General features: G+C 41.9%; 1 protein-coding gene across 1 annotated transcript in view; it reads left to right on the top strand.

Annotated features, from left to right (window-relative positions):
- Sec24d (SEC24 homolog D, COPII coat complex component) overlaps window positions 1-18,557 on the top strand; it is an 83,485-nt gene extending 64,928 nt beyond the window's left edge. The window contains exons 13-23 of the mRNA XM_027395657.2: window positions 290-383; window positions 6,568-6,684; window positions 7,306-7,476; window positions 9,611-9,707; window positions 9,820-9,965; window positions 10,884-11,022; window positions 11,671-11,789; window positions 12,474-12,653; window positions 14,551-14,742; window positions 16,554-16,643; window positions 18,417-18,557. Of these exons, the coding sequence (XP_027251458.1) occupies window positions 290-383; window positions 6,568-6,684; window positions 7,306-7,476; window positions 9,611-9,707; window positions 9,820-9,965; window positions 10,884-11,022; window positions 11,671-11,789; window positions 12,474-12,653; window positions 14,551-14,742; window positions 16,554-16,643; window positions 18,417-18,557 (1,486 nt within the window). The remainder of the gene's footprint in view (window positions 1-289; window positions 384-6,567; window positions 6,685-7,305; window positions 7,477-9,610; window positions 9,708-9,819; window positions 9,966-10,883; window positions 11,023-11,670; window positions 11,790-12,473; window positions 12,654-14,550; window positions 14,743-16,553; window positions 16,644-18,416) is intronic.
- Window positions 18,558-22,516: the final 3,959 nt, after the last annotated feature.

Genomic DNA, 22,516 nt, shown 5'->3' with positions numbered 1-22,516 from the left:
GGTATTATAAATAGGTAATATAATGAATCAAAAAGTGTCTACAAAGAGGGTAATTTAGTAAATGTTCCATCCAAAGAATAGGTTTTGGTGCTGGACTGTGCTAAAATATCCTTTGTTAAGGAATGTCTGTATCAGGTTGCCTGTTCCCTGTGGGTAGCAATTATTCTCACATGCTGTTCATCAATAAATGTCATATGTGTTCAGGCTTGAGAGATCAGTGATTTATCTTCTGAAGTTAATGACAGATATGCAGAGCATTTAAAACCCTTTCCCCATTTGATCCACTCAGTTTATTGGACCAGATTCCCGAGATGTTTGCTGACTCTAACGAAAACGAGACAGTCTTTGCTCCCGTCATCCAGGCTGGCATGGAAGCACTTAAGGTGAGAAATGGCCACCTCTGCTTGATAGAAGATAAAATTCTATAACAGAGAGATTAAGAAAGAAAGCCTTGTGTGTAAAAACAAGTAGTCTTCATTAAGTTCCTAGGTCATTAGGGTTTCTAAACTTGCCCAGTTTCCAGGAGGAAATACCCCAAGTCACAAGCACACCCCGTGTTTACATCCCAGTGCTGTTAGCATCAGAATAGCTGTTTGTCAGAATTTCGGTTTATCCCCTCTCTTTGGCTTTTAGGTGAACTTTTCATGATCTGAACTATCAGATTTGAGGAGAAAACTTCCCCTAATGTTTTCTTCCTAGGGGTTTTCAAACACACAAAGGCAAGGCCTGGGGACAGTTTGTGTCAGGGAAATGACTAATGCTCATGGCCTCACTGATTGTCATAAGTGGAGGAGATGTTGTCCTTGTGTCCACTAGAGAAGCTGAGCTCAAATGACATTTTGTCTTCATAGGACTGAAGAAGGCAATGTTTTGCAGGCGACCCTATTCCTAATCACTCTTTGTTTAGCACAATGGTCAAACTTGTGGGCTTTGACATATCATTCCTGAAGTTAGTTTTAAAATTGTGTTATTAAAGTTAAGTCCACACCAATGTTTAAAATAGAATGGCTAGTAATCATGACAAGAACAATACAAGCAAACAGGATTAGTGGTGCTATAGGGCTGAGCTTATGAACTGATCCCACACAAATGTTGCATCTATTTCTATAGTCTGACCCTAGCACCTGATTCTTGTCTAGGTTTTCTGATTTCTGAGTAGTCAGGTTTGGTATCAGGAGAATTTGCTCATGGTGTTGTGGATGTCCTTCAGCAGTCAGAATAATTGGCAATTTAATGTAAAACTAACAGTAGACTTCCTATCACAAGTGACTTGGCAGTATTAGAGTCTACCCTACTGAAAGCCATCATCGATCAGCAGAAAACCTTGGGAATTATGATATTCTACATCATAAAAAAAACCAAATCCTGTCTGTTCTTTTTCACTTTAAAATGTTTGCTTTGTTGTCCATGTTCTCCCCTCCCAGGAGAAGTTCTTTAGTAAATCTCTCCACACATGGTAATTTGTAAAGGGCCCTACACATCATTCTGCTTTAAGACTGGAAGTGATATTTTAAGTATGTGCTTAAATCTGAGAGGAATTATGAGTGAATGATGGCAAGCTGTTCTATGTCTAAAATTTAATGTCAATCCTGATAAATCATTGTCCATAACAATAATAATATAGTCTGAAGTTACTTATGCAGTGCTTACTATAGCACAAAGCATTCTCTGCCATCCATTCATGACACCCTGGTTCACTGTAATTCATGTCTTTGTATCTTTTGCATTACAATTTTTATTTACAAGTTTATTGTTATATTATTGTTTATTAATATATTAATCCTTGAAGTATATGAAAATTGCTTTAGTCAGTGTTATTTATCATTGCTGTGATGAAACACATGACCAAAGCAACTTAGCAAGGAAAGGGTTTTTTTGGTTTACACTTCTGTATCACGTTCATCATCAAAGGAAGTCAGGACAGGAACTCAAACAGGGCAGGAACCTGGAGGCAGGAGGTGATGCAGAGACCATTGGGAGGCAGTGTTTACAGGCTTGCTCTTCATTGCTTGCTCGGCCTGCTTCCTTCTAGAACCCAAGACTTCCTGCCCAGTGATGGTACCACCCACAATTGGCTGGGCCCTCCCCCATCAATCACCAATTAAGAAAATGCCTATGGCCAGATCTTATGGAGGCATCTTCTCAACTGAGGTTCCCTCCTTTCAGATAACTCTAGCTTGTATCAAGTTGATGTAAACTAGCCAGCACAAAAATGTTGATGTTTTAAAATGAGAAAAAAAACTAATACCTGCTGTTCAGAAGACTTCATGACTATAAGGTCAGGTTCTGGGTAGCTGAAAATCAGACTTAAATTAGTACAATTTACATAAGAAGTCTCTAATATTCTCACCTGTAGCTGGAACAAAAGCTAACAAACACATTTGAGAATGTCCAGTAGAGAAACAGTGTTGAGAAGTGCTCTTCACTTATTCATTAATTCTTTTCAACCAGTAAGAAAAATCACTAAGTTCTTGTGTTTTGCAAGGTAGTCCATACTGTCCTGAACCTAAGTTTTATGAAGTGTTGCAGGAGAGATTTAATTCTGTATTACAAGACATAGTTCTTATGGTAGTAGGGAGGCCAGGGGTAACTTGGGAAAGTCCAGGACTATGGTTTGGTCAATAGCTCAGGATATTGTGTACAGAGGGCAGAGATGTGATCCCATTCACTATGGGCAGGGAGTAGAAACAGGCTCCTAGGAGTGAGATCAGGACTTGTCCCTGGCATTCATCTGGCTTTTGGGAACCTATTCCCCATGCCTGTTCTTGCCCAGCCTTGATGCAGGGGGAGGAGCTTGATCCTGCCTCAAATTGATGTACCATGCTTTGTTCAAGCCCATGGGAGGTATGCCTCTTTTTGAACAGAGATGGAGGCAGAGTGGGTGGGGGGATGGAGAGATGGGTGGTGTGGGGTGTGTGGTAGGTATGTAAAATAAATGAAAAATGTTAATTTAAGTAAATGAATAAATAAATAAAAAGGGGGAAAGTGGGGACTTGTTTTACTGTGAAGGCTTTCAGAACTGGGCTTCCCATTACAACTTTTCTTTCTACCAGATAGACACCAAATAAAAGCTTTATATGTTTATAGACATATATAATTATATATGCTACTAATTATTTATTATATACCACTAATATATATGTTAATTATGTGTATATACAATGTAGATACAATTCACACATGTGTAGAATTATTATTAAGAAACTTGTTAAAGCCATCAGAACAGATCAAAATTAAAAAAGCAATGTAAATCTGTCACAAAGATAAACTGTGGCTGTTTGGAAAGCCCTGTGCATGCTCCTAAATGCCCTTGAAGTGCTGGAACTAAGGGCTTGATGCTTTTGGCTGTTCTCTGCCCACACAGCATCTTCTAATTTCGGCCTCTTTTTCCTGCCATGTAGTAAAATCTATCTCCTTCAGACTCTCACACAAGCATAAATCAGCTACATGCGAATAGCTGACAAAAATCAGTTATCTAAGTCAAATCACTTGATAAATAAACTTCTATATAAGAATTAGACAAAGGGGTGCTACAGAGATGGTTCAGCAGTTAAGAGTACTTGCTACTCTTGCAGAGGACCCAAGTTCAGTTCCCTGAACCTACAGGGTGGCTCACAACTGCCCATGACTACAGTGGGTCCTATGCCCTCTCCTGGCCTCTGTGGATACTGTGTGCACACAAAGTACTTAAATAGTGCAGGCAAAACCCTCAAACACATAATTAAAAAAAAAGAGTTGGACAAAGTTGGACATACATAGGTGTCGATGGTTATTCCTGAAATAGATTACTTCCTGAATACAGGGGTTAAAGCTACCTTGAGATAATCCACAATTGATACCAACATTCAATTTCAAGATCCATCATGGCACTCCATTGACAGACAATGTGGAACACTTAAATAGGGAAAGACAGAGGCCTGATGTGGGTGGAGAAATAAAAGCATCCTTCTTTAGAGAGCCTGTCATTTACAGGAGGCTTGTAAGAGGGTGGGAGACAGTGACAGAGGCAGCTGGCTGGTCAGTGGTTCTAATGCCAGTCTCTTAGAGGGAAGAACATTGAAGATAAATTTTGAACAGAGTTCTTGAGGCCTGCCCTTTGCAAGCCTTTTCTATGGCAGTCAGAAGCATATATGCCATTCACCTCACTCTGAATGATTCACTCTTGTGAGCACAATCGAATGTTGGCAAAGACATCAAATTTTGTAGGAATATAGTCCATTTGCCAGATATAAAGTGCTTTATAAGTCTGTAATTAGTGAAGATGCAGCTCTAAAATGAAGTGATTGAGTAAGAATAAATATAGCTACTGTGTATGTCTTTACATATGTGCATGTGTATGTATGTGTACATATGTGAGGATATGTGTGATCATGTGTGTAGGGGGCTGAAGTTTACATCAACATTAAGTGTGCTGCCCAGACTGCCCTCCCTCTCCTGCATCCCCACCTTGGAGCAGGGTTTCTTAGGCGCCTGGAGCTTGCCAATTTTGGCTAGTCTTCTCTGTTTCTCCAGTTGAGTGCTGGGATTGCGGCATCTAGCATGCCTATCAGGTTTTTATACATGTGGGGAGGGGTGGGAGGTGGGAGGGTAGGGGTCTGGACTCAGTCTTCACATTTGAATGTGTCCTTTCAGCCATCTCCCTAGCCCCAGAATAGGGCCCTGCCATTCATTTAATCCGACAATTAAGTATGCTTATTATGATTAACTGAACCATCAAAGTCTTCCAGCCCTTGTGTTCTGTGGTTACTATGTCTATATCATATGGGGCATGAATGAAGCTTAGAGGAGCTAAGTGTCCTAAAGTCACAGAGCTAACACAACAGTTCAGACTCTAACCCTAGCCTGTGGGGACTAGGACCTGTGATTGTTGTAGTACAAAATTTCAGCACTTCAGTGACTAGACAATGTCCTGATGGGCACAAAGAACATTGACAGTGAATTCTGTAGGGGAACTGGGTGGCTCAGACATGAAACATTTTACTTTATATTTTTGAGAGCTGAATGTGTGATTAGGAGAAGTATTTTTAGTTTGATCCAATTAGCACAGGAAGTCTCCATATGATGTGATTTTCACTTTCCTTTTTACAGTAAAAGACTAGATACTGTCTCAAAGCAGACAACAGAAGGGGAGGGCCATTTAAATTTGAGGGGAAATGTGGTAGTGACCGTCCAGACACAAACATGGGCTGTTTTCTTCCTGGGGACATTAGTTCTGAAAAACGTTCCAAACCTCCTGAAAAGGAGTGGGCAGTTTCAGCTGCTTTACTGACTTACACTCACTGTGGACAGTACTGCCTTCATCCTGTTTCTCCTGCATGCATCCTCTCTTTCCTCTCCCTGGTCAATTCCTTCCCTTCTCCGGTAGCTATTCTGCTAGCATGTCCTATGCAGTTTTAGCTTTCTGTGTGTATATAAAACACAGGAGCCAAAAAATGAGAGAAAACTTGTCTTTCTCAGTCTGGCTTATTTAATTTAATATGATATTTAATATGATAATCTCCATTTCCCAGAAAATCATTTCATTCTGCTTTATGGCTGAATGAAATTCAATTGTGAATATGGACTACATGTCCTTGGCCACCTAGTGATGAACACATAGACTGATTCCATTACTTGACTGCTGTGAACAGTGCTGTCATAAACATGGATTTGCAGGGATCACTGTGGTGTGTGGACTCGGGGGGGGGGGGGGACTTAGTGTGTGTGTGTGTGTGGGGGGATGTGTGTAATCTTTGTCACCAGGTAAGACAATGCCACATTAAAGAAAAGAAACTAACCCTTGTTGTTTACCAGAGAGTGAGCCTGAATTGGATTTGAAGAGCTCTGACCTGATCAGGTCCTCTGAGAAAGGCCATTCTCTTTAGGCGTTGAACAGCACAGCAAATAGAAACTTAAGTCTTAATCAGACTTCTGTAGAAGTCTCACAAGAGAGGAAGTTCCTTTTTGGCCCTATTGACCCAGAACAGCCACAACCACATGTTATCGATCTATACTAACATACTTTTTTAACCTCTTTATGTTTATTTCAGTGCCTTTCTGCTTCCAATCAAGGGTCTTAGGTGTATCCACCACATCTGACCCACACATATATTGTCCTGAGTCGGTGGCATGAATGGGTCACTAAGGAGAAATAGTGAACATGTTATATCAGGGAGTTCAAAGTAAGGAAAGATTGGTTACATTGTTTTCTCAAAGGTCAGTTTATTCTGAACAGGCTGAGTACACAGTATGTAATCAGAATGAATATATCATGATAAATTATCTCCAAGCACATTATTAACTTGGTTCCAGGTTGGGTGAAAGTAGTATTTCTTGGAAAACTCATTCTCACAATATGGTTGTTCTTCAGTTCCTGGAGGGACCTCCACACTGCTTTCCATACTGACTTGGCTGGCTGGCATTCCTTCTAGAGACATGCAAGAGGTCCCTTTTGTCCCCATCCTCAACAGTAGTGTGTTCTATGTTTTCTTTGTTACCTTTCTGACTGGAGCGAGGTGGGTTTTCATACATTTATGATACTCATAAAATAAAACCTTAACAACCAAACCTTTTGTCTGATGTTTTTAGGCAGCAGAGTGCCCTGGGAAGCTATTCATCTTCCATTCCTCCTTGCCTACTGCAGAGGCACCGGGAAAGCTCAAGAACAGAGATGATAAAAAGCTGCTTAACACAGACAAAGAGAAGGTACCCGGGAGTGGTTACTCGCCACTGCAGTGTTATTAAAAGGGGCTCTACACTTCATGAGTATTTTGAACTCTAGAGAAGCTGATAGCTGACGTATCTAAACGGACACTTCTTCCATGGGTAATCTATGTAAGATGAGAATTTTAAAGAAACGGAAGGAGAGGGTTTCATGAAGAAGAGAACACAGAGAGGGAAAGCGGATGCAGATGCACTGTGGCATCACTCTCCTGAGGAAGAGATACTTGTCAGGAAGCAAAGGTACCACATGCTGAAAAGGGGCCGTCGCACAAACCCAAGACAGTCTGCAGCCAGGAACAGTCTCCAGGGATGGAAGATATATCTGACTGCGGTGCACACCTCTCAGCCACACAGTACCTTCCAATCCATGGAGCTGCATCAGGCCTATGCACTAAGGATGGGGCAGGGATAGTCCCATTAGGGGTGGTAGAGTATCAAATAACGTGAAGGCAACCAACTATTTTATTAGCCCAGTCCACTTAACTGGAGGGAGAAATCCCGTAGTTTCCCCATTTAAAATTTCCAATTAAAAATTTTAACAGAAACTTAAATTTTAATGAAGAAATGCTACATAACTTTTCATTTCTTTATCCATTTCCTCAGATACTTTTTCAGCCCCAAACAGCTGTCTATGAGTCTCTGGCCAAGGACTGTGTGGCCAATAGCTGCTCGGTGACTCTCTTCCTCTTTCCCAGTCAGTATGTGGACGTGGCTTCCTTGGGGCTGGTTCCTCTGCTCACCGGAGGAACTCTGTACAAGTACAATGTTTTTCGGGTAAGTGGCAAGCCATCTGTTCTTCAGCGTTTCCTCCTGTTTGAATTTTGAATATTGCCTTAAAATATACTTTCTCTCTGTCTTTCTTTCTCCATCTCCCTGGTGCTCTCTCTCTCTGTCTCTGGTGTGTATGGGGAGGAGATTGTGTGTGTGTGTGTGTTTGTGTGTGTGTGTGTGTTTGTGTGTGTGTGTGTTTGTGTGTGTGTGTGTGTGTTTGTGTGTGTGTGTGTGTGCGCGCGCGTGTGCATGTGCATGCAGGTGTACCTGTATCACTGAGAGCTCCTGGTGTTCATGGAGGATTTTCAAGCGTCAGTTCCCTCCTTCCATCCAGCTGAGGTAGAGTCTTCCCTGTTTCTTCTTGTGTACTGTGCGCTGCCCTAGGCTAGTAGCCCAGCAACCTTTCTGGGAATTCTCCTGTCTCTGCCTCCTGTCTTGCCATAGGAGTTCTGGGATTACAGCTTCAAGCTACCCCACCTGTCCGTTGTTGTTGGTCTGTGTTTTTACTTGTGGGTCAAAACCAAACTCAAGTCCTTAGGCTCACACATTAGGCTCGCACAAGTGTTTTTAAGGCCTGAGCCATCTCCCCAGCCCAGCTGAAGTTGGTTGAGTAGTTCATGGATTAAGAAAGTTGTATCAGGTTGTGCACAACTAGCAAAAGTAAATTTGGTAGATGTAAAACCATGTGTGTTTGATTGACTTTGGCCACACATTGGGCTCACACTACCCCAGAGTTGAATATTAATGTGAGCTGTGATGTTTGAAAACGTAACTGCATGTTTGTTTTAATTTATTGAAATCTGAGGCAGGTTCAGTTCATTACACCCCACTCTTTCACATTGGACTAACGTGCCTCTCCTGACTTAGGTGAAGGCATACCCCCCAGTTTAGGATAGGCACAGTCACCAGCTTCTCTTGTGGACTGTTGTGCCCTGAAGTCTTACTGTATTTAGGCACAGAGAATGGGCGCTTGTCCAGGAGGACCCAGGGCCAGGCCACTGATGTCTGTGCTCCATAGGGCAGCTGATCATACAGGGCTGTTTTCTAACAGAAGACAAAGGCTCATGCTGATTTAGCTAAGGAGTGAAAGCAGCACCTAGTTACATATGTATGTGGAAGTTAAGTAAGAGGGTTAGTAAGACCAAAGAATGAAAGTGAAATCCATTTAAAAAGGCTGTGAGAGCCTTTTGAAGACTTCTGGATAAACATGTCATTGCAGGTACACTAGAACGTAAGGTCTTAAAATGATAAAATCAATCATCTGGTTGGAATCCTGGGTGTTTGAGGCACACTGAGACTGTCTCAGCTTACTCTCTAGTGAGGGAAATACATTTGATCAGAGACCTCCATCTTTGGTTCCTTCTTAGCAAAGTCCTGGCTGAGGTCCCACATGAGTGAGGCTATCTTCATTAGAGTGACTTAGCACAGAGGCCAAGGGCAGTGTTGACAAAAGGCTTCACCACTGTTGATATCATTCCCTTAGTAGTGTGCTAGTTCTGTGTAGTGTTTGATAAGAGCCCTTTGTTTGTCAACATACTAAAGTTCATTATTGATCCCATTAATGCTATTAAAAAATAAGTGCTGTCATAATCCAATAGAAGAAAACAGTCTGCACATTCAGTGAGTAAAACATTTTATAGCCAGTGTTAGTATGAATTCACTTCAGGTTTTATGTGCGTTGTTGTAGACCTGAATCATATCTTAGCATCTCCTTCTTTGCTTTTAAAAGTAAAACTTTTAATAGTGTCTTCCATTAAATAATATTGCCGGATGAGAATGATGGTCAGGAACACAGTCAGACTTCTGGTGTGTACTGCAGCACCTTTACGAGGACTGTCTGTGATAACTGTTCCTTTCCTCTTTTCCCCTTCTGTTTTGGGGATTAGGGATAGGAATCTCTGTGTGTGTGTGTGTGTGTGTGTGTGCACATGAAGATGGAAAAGATAGATAAGGATTTTATTTAGGGACTTAACTTTGAGTATTTTCACAAGATTATATACGTACATAAGATGTACATGTAAGTGTGCTAAATGAAAATATAAAAATAATTATTTTTTTAAAAAAATCAATGAAAAGTAACAGTATTTGAAGTCTTTTACTGCCACCTGGTGGCCACTGATCATATTTTATCTTTTAGGTTAATTTGGATAGCCAACAGTTTTTGAATGACCTCCGAAATGATATTGAGAAGAAAATAGGCTTCGATGCTATTATGAGGGTTCGTACCAGCACAGGTAATTATCATCCGCATCATTTCACATCTCTTCTGCATAATTATTTTCTCTTTAAATAACAACACAACAAAGAACAGCAGAATTCAAATTTGCCTTTCTTCTTGTACTTTAGGTTTTAGGGCCACTGATTTCTTTGGTGGAATATTTATGAACAACACCACGGATGTAGAAATGGCAGCCATCGACTGCGATAAGGCCGTGACTGTCGAGTTCAAGCATGATGACAAGCTCAGTGAGGATGCTGGAGCCTTGATCCAGGTGACCACATCTTAAAGATTTGTTTATCATGTATACAGTGTTCTGACTGCATGTATGGCTGCAGGCCAGAAGAGGGCACCAGATCTCACTACAGATGGCTGTGAGCCACCATGTGGTTGCTGGGAATTGAACTCAGGACCTCTGGAAGAGCAACCAGTGCTCTTAACCTCTGAGCCATCTCTCCAGCCCCCATGCTGGCCTTTGTTACATGATGCCAAATGTGCTACTCTCTTCCTAACAAAACTCAATTCTCTTTCTCCAAAGCAGGAGCCCTTAGGTTACTCTTGTGTGGTTCACCCATAGGTTGATAATATATGCTATTTAATGCAACTTGGCAATCATTAGCCCAGCCAACCTATGTGAAGTGTCAGGCGTCAGCAAACTGGTTCCCGAGAAGTGTCTGTGTCCAAGGTTCTTGCAGTCATATGGCCCCACCCTAATTAGTTCATTTTAGTTAATTTACCCTTTTAAATGTGCTACTCTCCATGGTCTTCCCCAAGGAAGAGCACATCTGTTGGTTGTCCAGTACCAGACGATCAGCCCTGAAAACATACATACATGTAACATTCTATGGACTGAACAGATTGTACTTAGGAATAAATAAGTATATACATAAACATACACACAGTAACAATTAGTGAAATAAGAAGCCATGAATTTTGAAGGAGAGTGTGAAAGGGTGGAATATGGAGGATTTTGGAGAGAGGAAAGGGGAGGGGGAAATGTTGTAGTTAATATTAATCTTAAAAATAAAGGTCCTATCTCCAAGTGAAGTCACATTCTGGGGTGCTGGGGGCTAAAACTTTAGCATATAGGGTTCCGTTTTAGCCTCTGTGCTATGTGTGCAAACAGAATCAGACTGCTTGTGTGTGTGGCTCTGGCTCAGCAATGCCCAGGTCTCAAATGTTTCCTCTGTAGTGCGCTGTGCTCTACACGACCATCGGTGGCCAGCGACGACTTCGGATCCACAATCTTGCCTTAAACTGCAGCACCCAGCTAGCAGACCTCTACAAGAGCTGTGAAACAGATGCCCTTATCAACTTCTTTGCCAAGTCAGGTAGCATCTTGTTAATCTCCTCGCTCAGTGATTCAGTCAAGACTCTTTGGTTAACTAGTCAGAAGCTGGAAAATACATAGTGGTACAAGAACCAGTAAAGTCAAAGGTTGAAGAATGGTTAGTGCCACCAGCTGTAATGAGTGACAAGCCTCTCCAGGGCCAGGCCGCACAGATCTGCCTTAAGTTTCCTTGCTAATAAGGAGGAGAAGATGAAATTTAAGAGTGTGCGAGTGTGCCCTCTAGCACTGGTGACTTGCACCAATGTTGATTATCTGTGCCCTGACCACTGAGAAGCAGTGGTGATCTCTTTGGCTTCCCTGAAAATTCTATACTTAAGGTATGGAGGACAGCATATCAGCCTGAAGAAGTCAGGGCCCTGGCAGACAACAGGCTGGGCTGTCTTTTCTGTGAATAGAATTCTATTTCCAGTAGTTTCAAGATAAATATGGGTCATGTAACCCTTAGCTGTAATTAGACTACTGTCCTTCGTTGCCTGGATCATCCTATTTACTGAAAAGAGGGCCAGCAGCAAGAACCTTATTCTTGTTGGTTGTCTCAAGATACCAGCAACTTGTTCTTTGTTATTATTTGAAGAGATCGGTTTCTAAAGCATCCGTGTCCTTTCTATTTGTGATTTTGTGCTCCTAGCTTTTAAAGCAGTTTTGAACCAGCCTTTGAAAGTCATCCGGGAAATTCTAGTTAATCAGACTGCCCACATGCTGGCGTGTTACCGGAAGCACTGTGCTAGTCCATCTGCAGCAAGCCAGGTGAGTTCTCTACTATGCTGAGCAGCCAGCATGTGCAGAGCAAGTGTGTGCAGCTGCTGCAGCCAGATGCTCCAAAGAGAGCATGCAGTCAAGGAAACTAAGGATGCACCTGGGGTGGGAGGGGATGTATGTGTCTTTGTAGCCAACATCAAAAAAAGAAGCTGGGTTTAACAAAGTGTCTGAACCAAAAATGTGACAGTCACAACTACACTGTTCTAAACAGAGGAATGTTATAATAAAACAGGATTCTCTTTGTATTCAGACCTAGATATTTTGTTGTGAAATGTGTATGCTTTACATTTTAGGCATATAAAATGTTGCCATGAACTTACAGCAGTAGTAACAATGGCTCTTTTAAAAGTAAATATAGCCGGAGTTGGTGGCACATGCCTTTAACCCAGCACTTGGGAGGCAGAGGAAGGCGGATCTCTGTGAGTTCGAGACCATCCTGGTCTACAAGAGCTAGTTCCAGGACAGCCTCCAAAGCCACAGAGAAACCCTGTCTCGAAAAACCAAATAAATAAATAAATAAATAAATAAATAAATAAATAAATAAGATAACATAATTGCACACATGCAAACACACACACACACACACACACACACACACACACTCATATTCAGGTGTAAAAAGAGAAAGCTAAAAATAGGACATGCTCATGAAACAAATGTTTTCTCTTTCAGCTTATACTGCCAGATTCTATGAAAGTACTGCCTGTGTACATGAACTGTTTGTTAAAAAACAGTGTGCTGCTCAGCAGACCAGAGATCTCCCCTGATGAACGGGCATACCAACGGCAGCTGGTCATGACCATGGGTGTGGCTGACACCCAGCTCTTCTTCTATCCACAGCTCCTGCCAATAGTAAGTGTGCGATGACTGTGAGTTCCCTAGAGCTATTTGGCAGGGTAGGTTCTTGTTTCTAAGAAATTCAGTCAAAACATGCAGTCTGGGCTCAGAGTAGAAGCTCTCTCAGTGAGTTGCGTGTGCTCAGTGTGCCTGGGGAAGGATGTAGGGAGTCTGGTTTCCCTGAATTGTTCAGATTACTTTCCTTTCTGTGCCATTCTTAAATTGGTAATAATCAATTGTGTAGGCACTCTTAGAAGTCTGTAAACATGTGGGTGCCAGAAAACTTCAATCAAACTGCACATCACACAAGACCACTTCCACATGTGCTGGGGGAATCTTGTGCAGGTGTGAATGATCCCTTCTCATCTAACGAGTGAGTGTCTAGGAGTCACCAAGTTTATTCAGACTGGTGTTTCGCAAATGTAGTCAGGGACCTGAGTGAGCACTTGGGGATACCTGTGCCATGCAAGAGCCCAGCTGCCCTTGTCCTCAAGGGTTCACATGTCAGTGTATTCCACTTTGTTGAGGCATTGTTAATATTTTGAAGCCCAGGCACCCTGCCTGGACTTTTTCTCAGAGATCTAGAAGGCTGGATGATTGCATGCAACTCCTCCTTAGTCTTAGCGGTAAGAACAGTAGGCACTCAGCAATAAGGCACTCGGTGATAAATTGTGTTAGATGCCAGGGGAAGAAACGAATTCTTTCAAATGATTGTCACATAAACTTGGGTTGCCAGCAATGGATGGATCAAAGAGGTCAGAAACTAAAGCTTCTGGGAAGCTTCTTTCTTACCTTCATTCGATCCCTTAGAGGTCCTTGTGTTCTGGGCTTTAGATGTCATTTGTTCACTAATGGCCGCACATCCCTGTCTCCAGATAATGTAGCAGGCATTGGAAGGCTTCTCCCACAGCGCCCCCTCCTCCTGCCTTCTGGGAGGAAAGTCTTGGCTATCCTCACTGTTTTCTCTCTACCATACCTACTGTCAGCAAACAGGCCAGCTCTCCTGGGGTGTCCACAGTGTATTGCCACCGAACTCAAGCATTGTCTTCACTGTGCTCCTGCAGTCTCAGCCTAGTGACTCTCCTTGTTCCCACCATTGCCTCTTCTTCAGTCTGCTTGTAGCTCAGAGGTCAGGGCAGAGTGAGGCAGCAGCCCACCTCTTCTCTCCTCAGGCCAGTCCAGGGCAGCTCTGGTCCAGTGCTGTCCCTTCTCAGCTCCTTTCTAGCCAAGTCTCTCATTTCAGCTAGCTGCACGAGTCCATCTGCTGATCCTCAAACACCCTAGTCAGGCTGTTGCCTCAGGATCTTTGCTTAAATTTTTCTCTGTGTCTGGAACGCTCTTCCTTAGATTTCCCCAGGCTCAGCTCCTTGCCTTTGCCTACCTCCTCGGGTAGCTTTACTCAAAATTTACTGTTGCCAGAGAAGCCTTCCTAGCTACCCTGCCCTCACCACAAACGCTTATGCTACTTACCATTTGCTTTCCACATAGCCGTTAGCATCATCTACAATTATGTATATTTATTTATTTTATGTCATTTGTCTTCCTCCAAAAGGCCATTAGCTGTACAAGGCCGGGATTATTATTATTATTATTATTATTATTATTATTATTATTATTATTATTATTATTTGGTTTTTGGAGACAGGGGTTCTCTGTGTAGCTTTGGAGCCTATCCTGGCACTCGCTCTGGAGACCAGGCTGGTCTCGAACTCACAGAGATCCGCCTGCCTCTGCTTCCCGAGTGTTGGGATTAAAGGCGTGTGCCACCAACGCCCAACCAAGGCCGAGATTCTTGTCTATGCCAAGTAGGTTTTAATTAACTGTGTGCTGTGAGGGAGGGACAGGGCGAAGAGAAAGGAAATGAAAAGTGGGAAAGGAGCAGATTCCTAAGCTCCTCACTTTGCCCAAACAGCACACATTAGATGTGAAAAGCACAGGGATGCCGGCTGCTGTCCGCTGCTCCGAGTCCCGACTCTCCGAAGAAGGAATGTTCCTACTGGCTAATGGTCTGAACATGTTCTTATGGCTCGGAGTGAGTAGCCCACCAGATCTGATTCAAGGAATATTTAATGTGCCATCATTTGCACATATCAACACAGACATGGTAGGTATTTTTCAATTTTTATGGTAAAATACAAATATGAATTCTTAAAATTTATGTGCAATTTTATGATACAAAGAAAACCAGTAATATATGAGAATCATATTTTGATGAATAAAAACTAGAAAATGTCAGGTAATTTACTGAAGTGTTAAACTAAACATAGCTTCAATAGAAACTGATGATATATTGGTCTGGAGAGATGGCTCAGTGGTTAAGAATGCTTGCAGAGGACCTGAGTTCAATTCCCAGCATCCACATAAGGTAGCTTATAGTGGCCCATGACACCAGCTCTAGGGGATCTGATATCTATTCTGGCCTCCATGGGCACCTGCACATATGTGACATATGTAGACACACACACACACCACACAGACACACAGACACACAGACACACAGACACACACACACACACACACACACACACACACACACACACACAGACACACACACACACACACACACACACACACACACACACACACACACGGTACACACCCACTGACAACACTTGCAGACTCCCTGCTGTCTGCCAGTGGCTACTGGCCATATGTACTTTAAACCCACCGTTCTGTTTCATTCTTTTGACACATCAGTGGGTAGATGCTGCAGCTGTATGTTCCGATGAACTAGGGCCAGGTTCTTGCAGGTGATAAGGTCAGAGGTAGAGACTGCATTTAGTTTTCAACTCCCGGTGTCTTCATCCTTGCTGCTGAACTGCCTGTTTGAGAAAATTCAGAATTGTTCAGAGATATTTTGCTATATACTAAGATTAATGAGGCACATAATAAAAATCACAAAAGCAAATTGTGTCCCCAATCCTACCTTAAACCCTAACTCTCCCCTTCTGTAAGTCATGACAAAAGGAACTGTGTTGAAAATACCTATTTTCAAATATCTTAGGAAAACTCAGCACCAATGTGAGAGTTAACGTTTGCTGCAAACTTCCTTGCAGGCCCTAACAGGGAGTCTCTCCACCATAGAGCAAGAGTCTAGGGTTTGCACTTTGATAATCATACCTCCTCACCATTTTTTTTAAAAAAATGAAACAAAACCAAACCCCAAATTACTTTAGTTTTAAACTCATTTGGCAACTGAGATATGTGTTATATACTTAATATTATTTCTTGAATAAAATGATCCACTATAATGCCATAAAACACACAAGGAATGGAGTGTGGGCATTAGTGATAGATGATCTGCCCTCCTCAGAACTCCTGTGAAATACATTGGCCATATTCTTTCCCCTAAGATTAGAGTCTTTACCGGCATGCATCCTTATACTCCCTGGTGGCTAACTCACGTGTTGATTGGATCTTGGTATCGTCTCACTGAGGAGGCAGCATTAGCATCCTATGTTTTCTTACATGAAGAACTCCAAGTGAAGCTGTGCTGTTTTGCAAACTACGCAGTTGTCATGGAAGAGGTAGCATTTCCTTGGGAAAATCGGCACATGCTGGTTACTTTAATGTTGGAACTCTGTAGCACTTCCCAAACAAGGTAAAGGGAAAGAGACATCCTTTTCTCTCCCACTATGGCCTTGAAAGGGCTTAATCACCTTCCTGAGAGATGGTCCAAAGCTACCCTCTGCATTACAGTGTTGATCTGTATTTCCAAAAGAGATCATTGGTTCATTGGTGGAAATGTACGAGAATGAGTAATTGATAGTTCAGTTTCCCATGTTTTCAGGTAAATGTCCTGAGCCAACAGTCTCTGTAGCATTAGCAGGACGGTTTCAGCAGCCTAGTGACCTTGTGTTGCTGCTTCTGCTCTAAGTGTCTCAAGTCGTACTGAAATTGTGCTCTTCCCTGTAGACATCACTGCCCGAGGTGGGAAGTCCACCCTCTCAACAACTCCGAATGATAATGAACAATATCCAGCACAAGAAGCCATACTCAATGAAGGTAAAACGAGATTTTCCCTCTTCCTTCAAGCATTTATTTTGCCAGAAATCTTTTAAACGGTCCTTGATAGAAAAATTCCACCTCTGAATTTGTCTGTCTACTTATTAGGCGCAGAAGAATAAACAGCTTTGACCATGGTTTATCTTACCAGATAGCAACTTAGTGATCATGAAGGCCTTCCTTGTGGTGTAAAAACAACTGCTGTCTTTAGCAATCTTTGAAATCTTTCCTTTTCGTGCCTAGTGTTGTGTAATCATAGAACTATTATTCAGAACATTTGTAAAATGTTTTGTCCTGTATCTGAAAAATTTGACAATTATAGTTACCCTCAACCATTTTGTTTTTTCCTGTTTGAATAAAATCATGCCTAGAATCCAAGATTAGACATTGCTGCCAAGTCTAAGATGCTTGCACCCCCTCCTTTAGATGCAGGCCTCACATGGCCCAGGCTACCATGAGGCCAGTTTTCTCTTGAAAGGCAAACTGGTTACCATTCTTAACAATCTTAATCACTGAGTAACTCGGGTGTGCAGATATCAACTCTAGGTAGAGCCGAGGTAAATGGAGGTATAATAGTTTCACAGTCTCTAGGCATCTGGATGAACACTCGACATTCCAGAACTGTTTCCATGCTGTATGGGCACTATGCAAAGGCAGGGTCTGGTGCTGGAGAGAAGCTCAGGTACTCACACGGCACTCACTCTCCAGCATTGGCAGACAAACGTCACCAAACCTTAAAGTCTCAAGAAGCACACACTTGGGATCGGTATAAACTACATGGAGAGTTCTAAATCTGTTGATTCTTGTATTTATAGCACATGCCAATTAGGACATCAGTACACGGCGGTGGCTACACTAAGGGCAGTGCAGTCTGCTGCCAGGACCAGCAGCGGTTCTGCGTTAGTCCCTTTCTCCTATCTACTCCTTTTCATCTCTTCCCTTATTGGTATTCTGGCCTCCTCCCACTTACACTTGTAGCCATTCCCTGGCTAGTGACAGTCATCTCACTAATGTACCTGCTGCTACCTCTTGACCCTTTCATATACCATGTCCTACAAAAGGCCCAAACTCATGATAATGGTAGTCGTCTCTAATCCCTTACTACCTTCTTAAATGTCTGTAATATTTTGCATGCCAGCTGTCTCTGTATCTCTGTAATATGATACAGTATATACAAATCTGACCCCCCCCCCTGTCCTTTGAGACACTGTCCCCCTAGCGGACAGTGATCACTATTGTGAATTTTTTTCCCATTGCACCCTACTTACTGTAAATTTTCACTTTCCGAATTTGCCACTTAAAATTGTCTTTGTGGTTTAAATGTTAGTGTCTCTCTCCTCTCCTAAGTAATAGGCCTGGAGCTGGAGAAATGGCACACACTGTTCTTCCAGAAGACCCAAATTCTGTTCCCAGTGACTCATTACTGCTGATAAATCTTCCAGCAGGGGATCTGACACCCTCTCTTCTGGACTCACTGGGCATCTACACTGATTACTGATTTGTACATTTACACACAGACACACAGACACACACACAGACACACACACAGACACACACAGACACACACACACACACACACACACACACACACACACACACACACACACACACACACACACACACACACACACACACACGGCTTTTTAAAAAAACCTACAGAATCAGGCATGCTGATATCATCACCCCTACCATTTTTGGTAGGATTGGATCAGAGGAAATTGCTGGACCAAATTCGGGATGCATAGCTAACCAGCTGTTGTTGGGTTTTGCCAGCTCATCATCGTGAAGCAGCGAGAGCAGCAGGAGATGGTTTTCCGACAGTTCCTGGTGGAAGATAAAGGACTCTATGGAGGATCATCTTACGTGGATTTCCTCTGCTGTGTCCACAAGGAGATCTGCCAACTGCTTAACTGAGGAGTACCCTCCCATCCCACTGAGGGGGCATTTCAGAGGAGACAGCCTCCAACTTGGTGCCTAATTTTCCCAATGATAGTAGGCTAGTTTTAATTTCTTGATAATTTTCAGGATAGCTTGCCAAGACAGCACATAGACCTTCAGCTTTGGTGCTCGGGTCACAAGCCCGTGAAGTGTGGTGGTACCATAAAGGGAACAGTCTATTTCTGGCTGTTCTGCTTCTAATTTCTAAAGCTGACAGTTTGCATTTCATAAATACATAGTTTACAGAACCATTCGCTGTCTCAATTTCCTTTCTTTGTGCTAGCTAGATATATAAATTATTTTTCAAACTGTATAGATTCATGGTTCCTCTTTTTTTCACCATGAGAGAAAAATATTTCATTTTGCCTTATACCTAATGTTTTTAAAACTCTGTGACTACATTGAACAGATTTTTTTCAACTTAAAATCTGCACAGCAGACTTTTAAAAACCTTGTAATCTGTCTGGTAGAACAATTTGTGTTCTCCTTTTTTTCATAATTATATATTGTCTGTTTAAAATATTTTCCAGTTGTTTTGTCTATAAAACAGTATCTATATTCTTAATGGTTCTTTGTACAATTTTGATGGTTTCTACCTGTATATAATGAGTCTTAACCAATATCAATAAATTACTTCATGTACTATGGCTATTTTTTTATGGCTTTTGAAAATCTAAAAGGAAATAAGGATAGCACTAAAAGTATATGGCAAAAACTCCCAAACTGAATATTTTACTGAGAATTTGTCTGGATAAAAAAAAAAAAAAATCTTTGGCCAGGTGGTGGTGGCCCACGCCTTTAATTCCAGCACTCAGGAGGCAGAGGCAGGAGGATCTCTGTGAGTTCCAGACCAGTCTAGTCTACGAGAGCTCAGGCTCAGCTCCTTGCCTTTGCCTACCTCCTCGGGTAGCTTTACTCAAAATTTACTGTTGCCAGAGAAGCCTTCCTAGCTACCCTGCCCTCACCACAAACGCTTATGCTACTTACCATTTGCTTTCCACATAGCCGTTAGCATCATCTACAATTATGTATATTTATTTATTTTATGTCATTTGTCTTCCTCCAAAAGGCCATTAGCTTCTGAAAAAACCCAAAACTTTGTCAAGGAGTCAGTTGCAGCCATCCAGGTGTCAGAAACACTCCTTGAAAAAGGCATTTATAAGTTCTTGACTATGACCACATCTGGCTGAGCTGCTTGTACCCGGGGGATTCTGCTCTTGGCTTTGTAAGTTTCCTTCATGTGTGCCTTCCTCAACTTCATCAAAAACATGATACGTGCTAATTACTGCATCACAATGGAGTACACACACCTCCAGTCTTCTGACCATTTCTGCACTTGGCTTGTTCAACATTGCAACAAACTTCCTCTTTTTAGCTTCCTTTCCATATGGAGACAGCCTTGTGGCAGCTCAGTGCTTCATCTGTGAACACATGGCTAGGAAGGATCATTAATAGGTTGGTGGATGCCATGAGCTGAGAATAACAGATACATATGCTGACCTAGTAAAATACCCTTGTGCTCAGATTGACTTGGATGTGAGGTATTCAGATTGACTTGGATGAGTTTAACAAGAGCTGAAGGTCCAAAAATTTAAGGAATAATGGAGATGTTTATGGAAAGCAGATTAAAAAACTGAAAGGAGTTTGTCATGAAGAGAAGTGGGAAGAAAACAAATGTGGCCTCAGTCCAGAAGCAGCTAAGGGACCGAGGGGCCATGCTGCAGCCCAGCAGGGTGACTAAGTGCAGTCCCTGGAGCCAGCATGGATTTACCGCTTCCACCACTAGCTGTGACACCAGAGTAAGTAAGAACCCTTTCATTTTCTCAGTTCCCTATTCATTTGCTTGCCCTTCTCATCCTCTCCTTTCTCTCTCAGGCATTCTACTGTCCCTGTTATTCTCAATGCACGCTACCTTTTCCAGTTAGGCTATCATTAAATAGAGACATTTGATTGAACCACATTACTTACTAATTTAAATAAAGAGCAAGCAAAGCTGGCTCTGTTCAAGACCTCTACAAGATAGCAATTCAGTGAAAACTACTTGATTTCTTGTCCTCAGAGGTAATACTCTCAAGACAGAAAAAAGCATGGGTGAGGCAGAAGAGATCTTAAAAGAAGCTATTAGAAATATCCTGAGGGACTGGAGAGATGGTTTAGAGATTAAGAGCTCTGACTGTCCTTGCAGAGGGTTCGGTTCCCAGCACCCACATGGTAGTTACAGCCATCTGTAACTCAACTGTTCCAGGAGATCCTCCACAGGCACCAGGCACGTATGTGGTGCTCATATAATTATGTAGCCAAAAATCTAAAACTAACACAGAAGTGTCTAGTTAAATAAAATAAAGATATCCCAAGAATTACTCCAATTATTAATCAAAAAGGGAATAAGGAACTATCTATTGAGCACTAACTATGTGACATACTCTTAAAAGTTGAGAAAGCATACTACTAAATATGTTATATTTAATAAAGCAAATGGCTAAGACTTACTATTCAGAGTTTAGATACCTGAATAATAAGCCCAGGAAGAGTAGATAAAGGCAGTTACCAGATGAAGCAACAAGCTTTTATCTGAATAGAGCTCAATGGAGCAGCCACAACTGGGAACAGTCCCCTAACATTCAGGTGCTGTCCTGACCCATATCTTATCATGATGGAACTGAAACTTAAGACTCAAGGAGCAAGCTGGCTGACACCATTACTATCTACATTGTTCTGGATTTTGCTATAGAATTTTGAATACATTTGTATAGTATTGGTGATTAATCCCAAGGCTTCATGAATGAAAGACAAATTTTCTACCACTGAGCTACATCCTCAAGCCTTTGACTATTAAAGGCAATCTAGAAATTGTCTTGAACTACATTCTTACTACATACTACACCTTCCCAAGTCGCAATTGCCCTAATCATTTAACAGCTTAAACATTTCTTGACCTTTTTCCCTCTGCTTTCAAAAAACGGTAAACACAAAGGGAAATGATTGTCTCACTCTTCTAATTTTTTTTTTTTTTTCCGAGACAGGGTTTCTCTGTATTGCTTTGGAGCCTGTCCTGGAACTAGCTCTGTAGACCAGGCTGGTCTCAAATTCACAGAGATCCGCCTGCCTTGGCCTCCCAAGTGCTGGGACTAAAGGCATGCACCACCACCGCCTGGCTCTTCCATGCTCTTAAGAACTGTAAATGCTTGTTCCTGTGTAGGAGTCTCTAACAGGTGTATCATGAGAGAAACAGGCCTGCACCTCTACACTGTCTCCCATTGGAGATGAGTGGCTTACAGTCATATCATGTCATGGTAGGAAGTTTCATAATCCACATCTTGTCTTGCCTGTTTACCCCCCAAAGTAAGCCAATTCACATGCTTTCAAAGACTATGTTTACCTTTTTAAGTGAATAATGCCCAGCCCCTCATCTGACTAAATTCGGCAACACAGTATTTAGAAGTCAGAATTTAAAACAAGAATGGCATCCTCATCTAACCAAACTAAACTTCATGAGAAGAAAATACAAGCAAAGGATGCAAACTAGCTGTCAACTTCTACAAATAAGTTCGCTTTCACTTAAACACCACACCCTTTCTGTGTGACAGCTACTGATGACAATTAACCATGTCATGAGCTCAATCACCATCTTTTACAGACTCAAGGCCAAGACATTTATTAAGGGATTCTGTGCTGCTCCTATTTCTTAGGAGTGGAAGAAAAAAAGAAATAGGAGACGGTGAGTCGAAACAAATATTCCTGTTTAAAATTTAGATAAAATGTGCCTAAGTCATCAGTTATCCTAGTATGCAACAACCCCCTAGCCTGCTTCAATTCTTCGGTATATACTTGGGTCTATGTGCATTTTACACTGTTAACCTTTGAGGATTCTGAATCCTTCTCAAGTTGGGAGAGAATCTATCTCATCTTACTTCTGTCTGTAAGTATTTTCAGTT

The sequence above is a fragment of the Cricetulus griseus genome (genome assembly GCF_003668045.3).
Source record: "Cricetulus griseus strain 17A/GY chromosome 1 unlocalized genomic scaffold, alternate assembly CriGri-PICRH-1.0 chr1_0, whole genome shotgun sequence".
NCBI lineage: Eukaryota > Metazoa > Chordata > Mammalia > Rodentia > Cricetidae > Cricetulus > Cricetulus griseus.
Note: the sequence above shows the minus strand (reverse complement) of the source record. Positions and strands in the feature narration are given on the sequence as shown.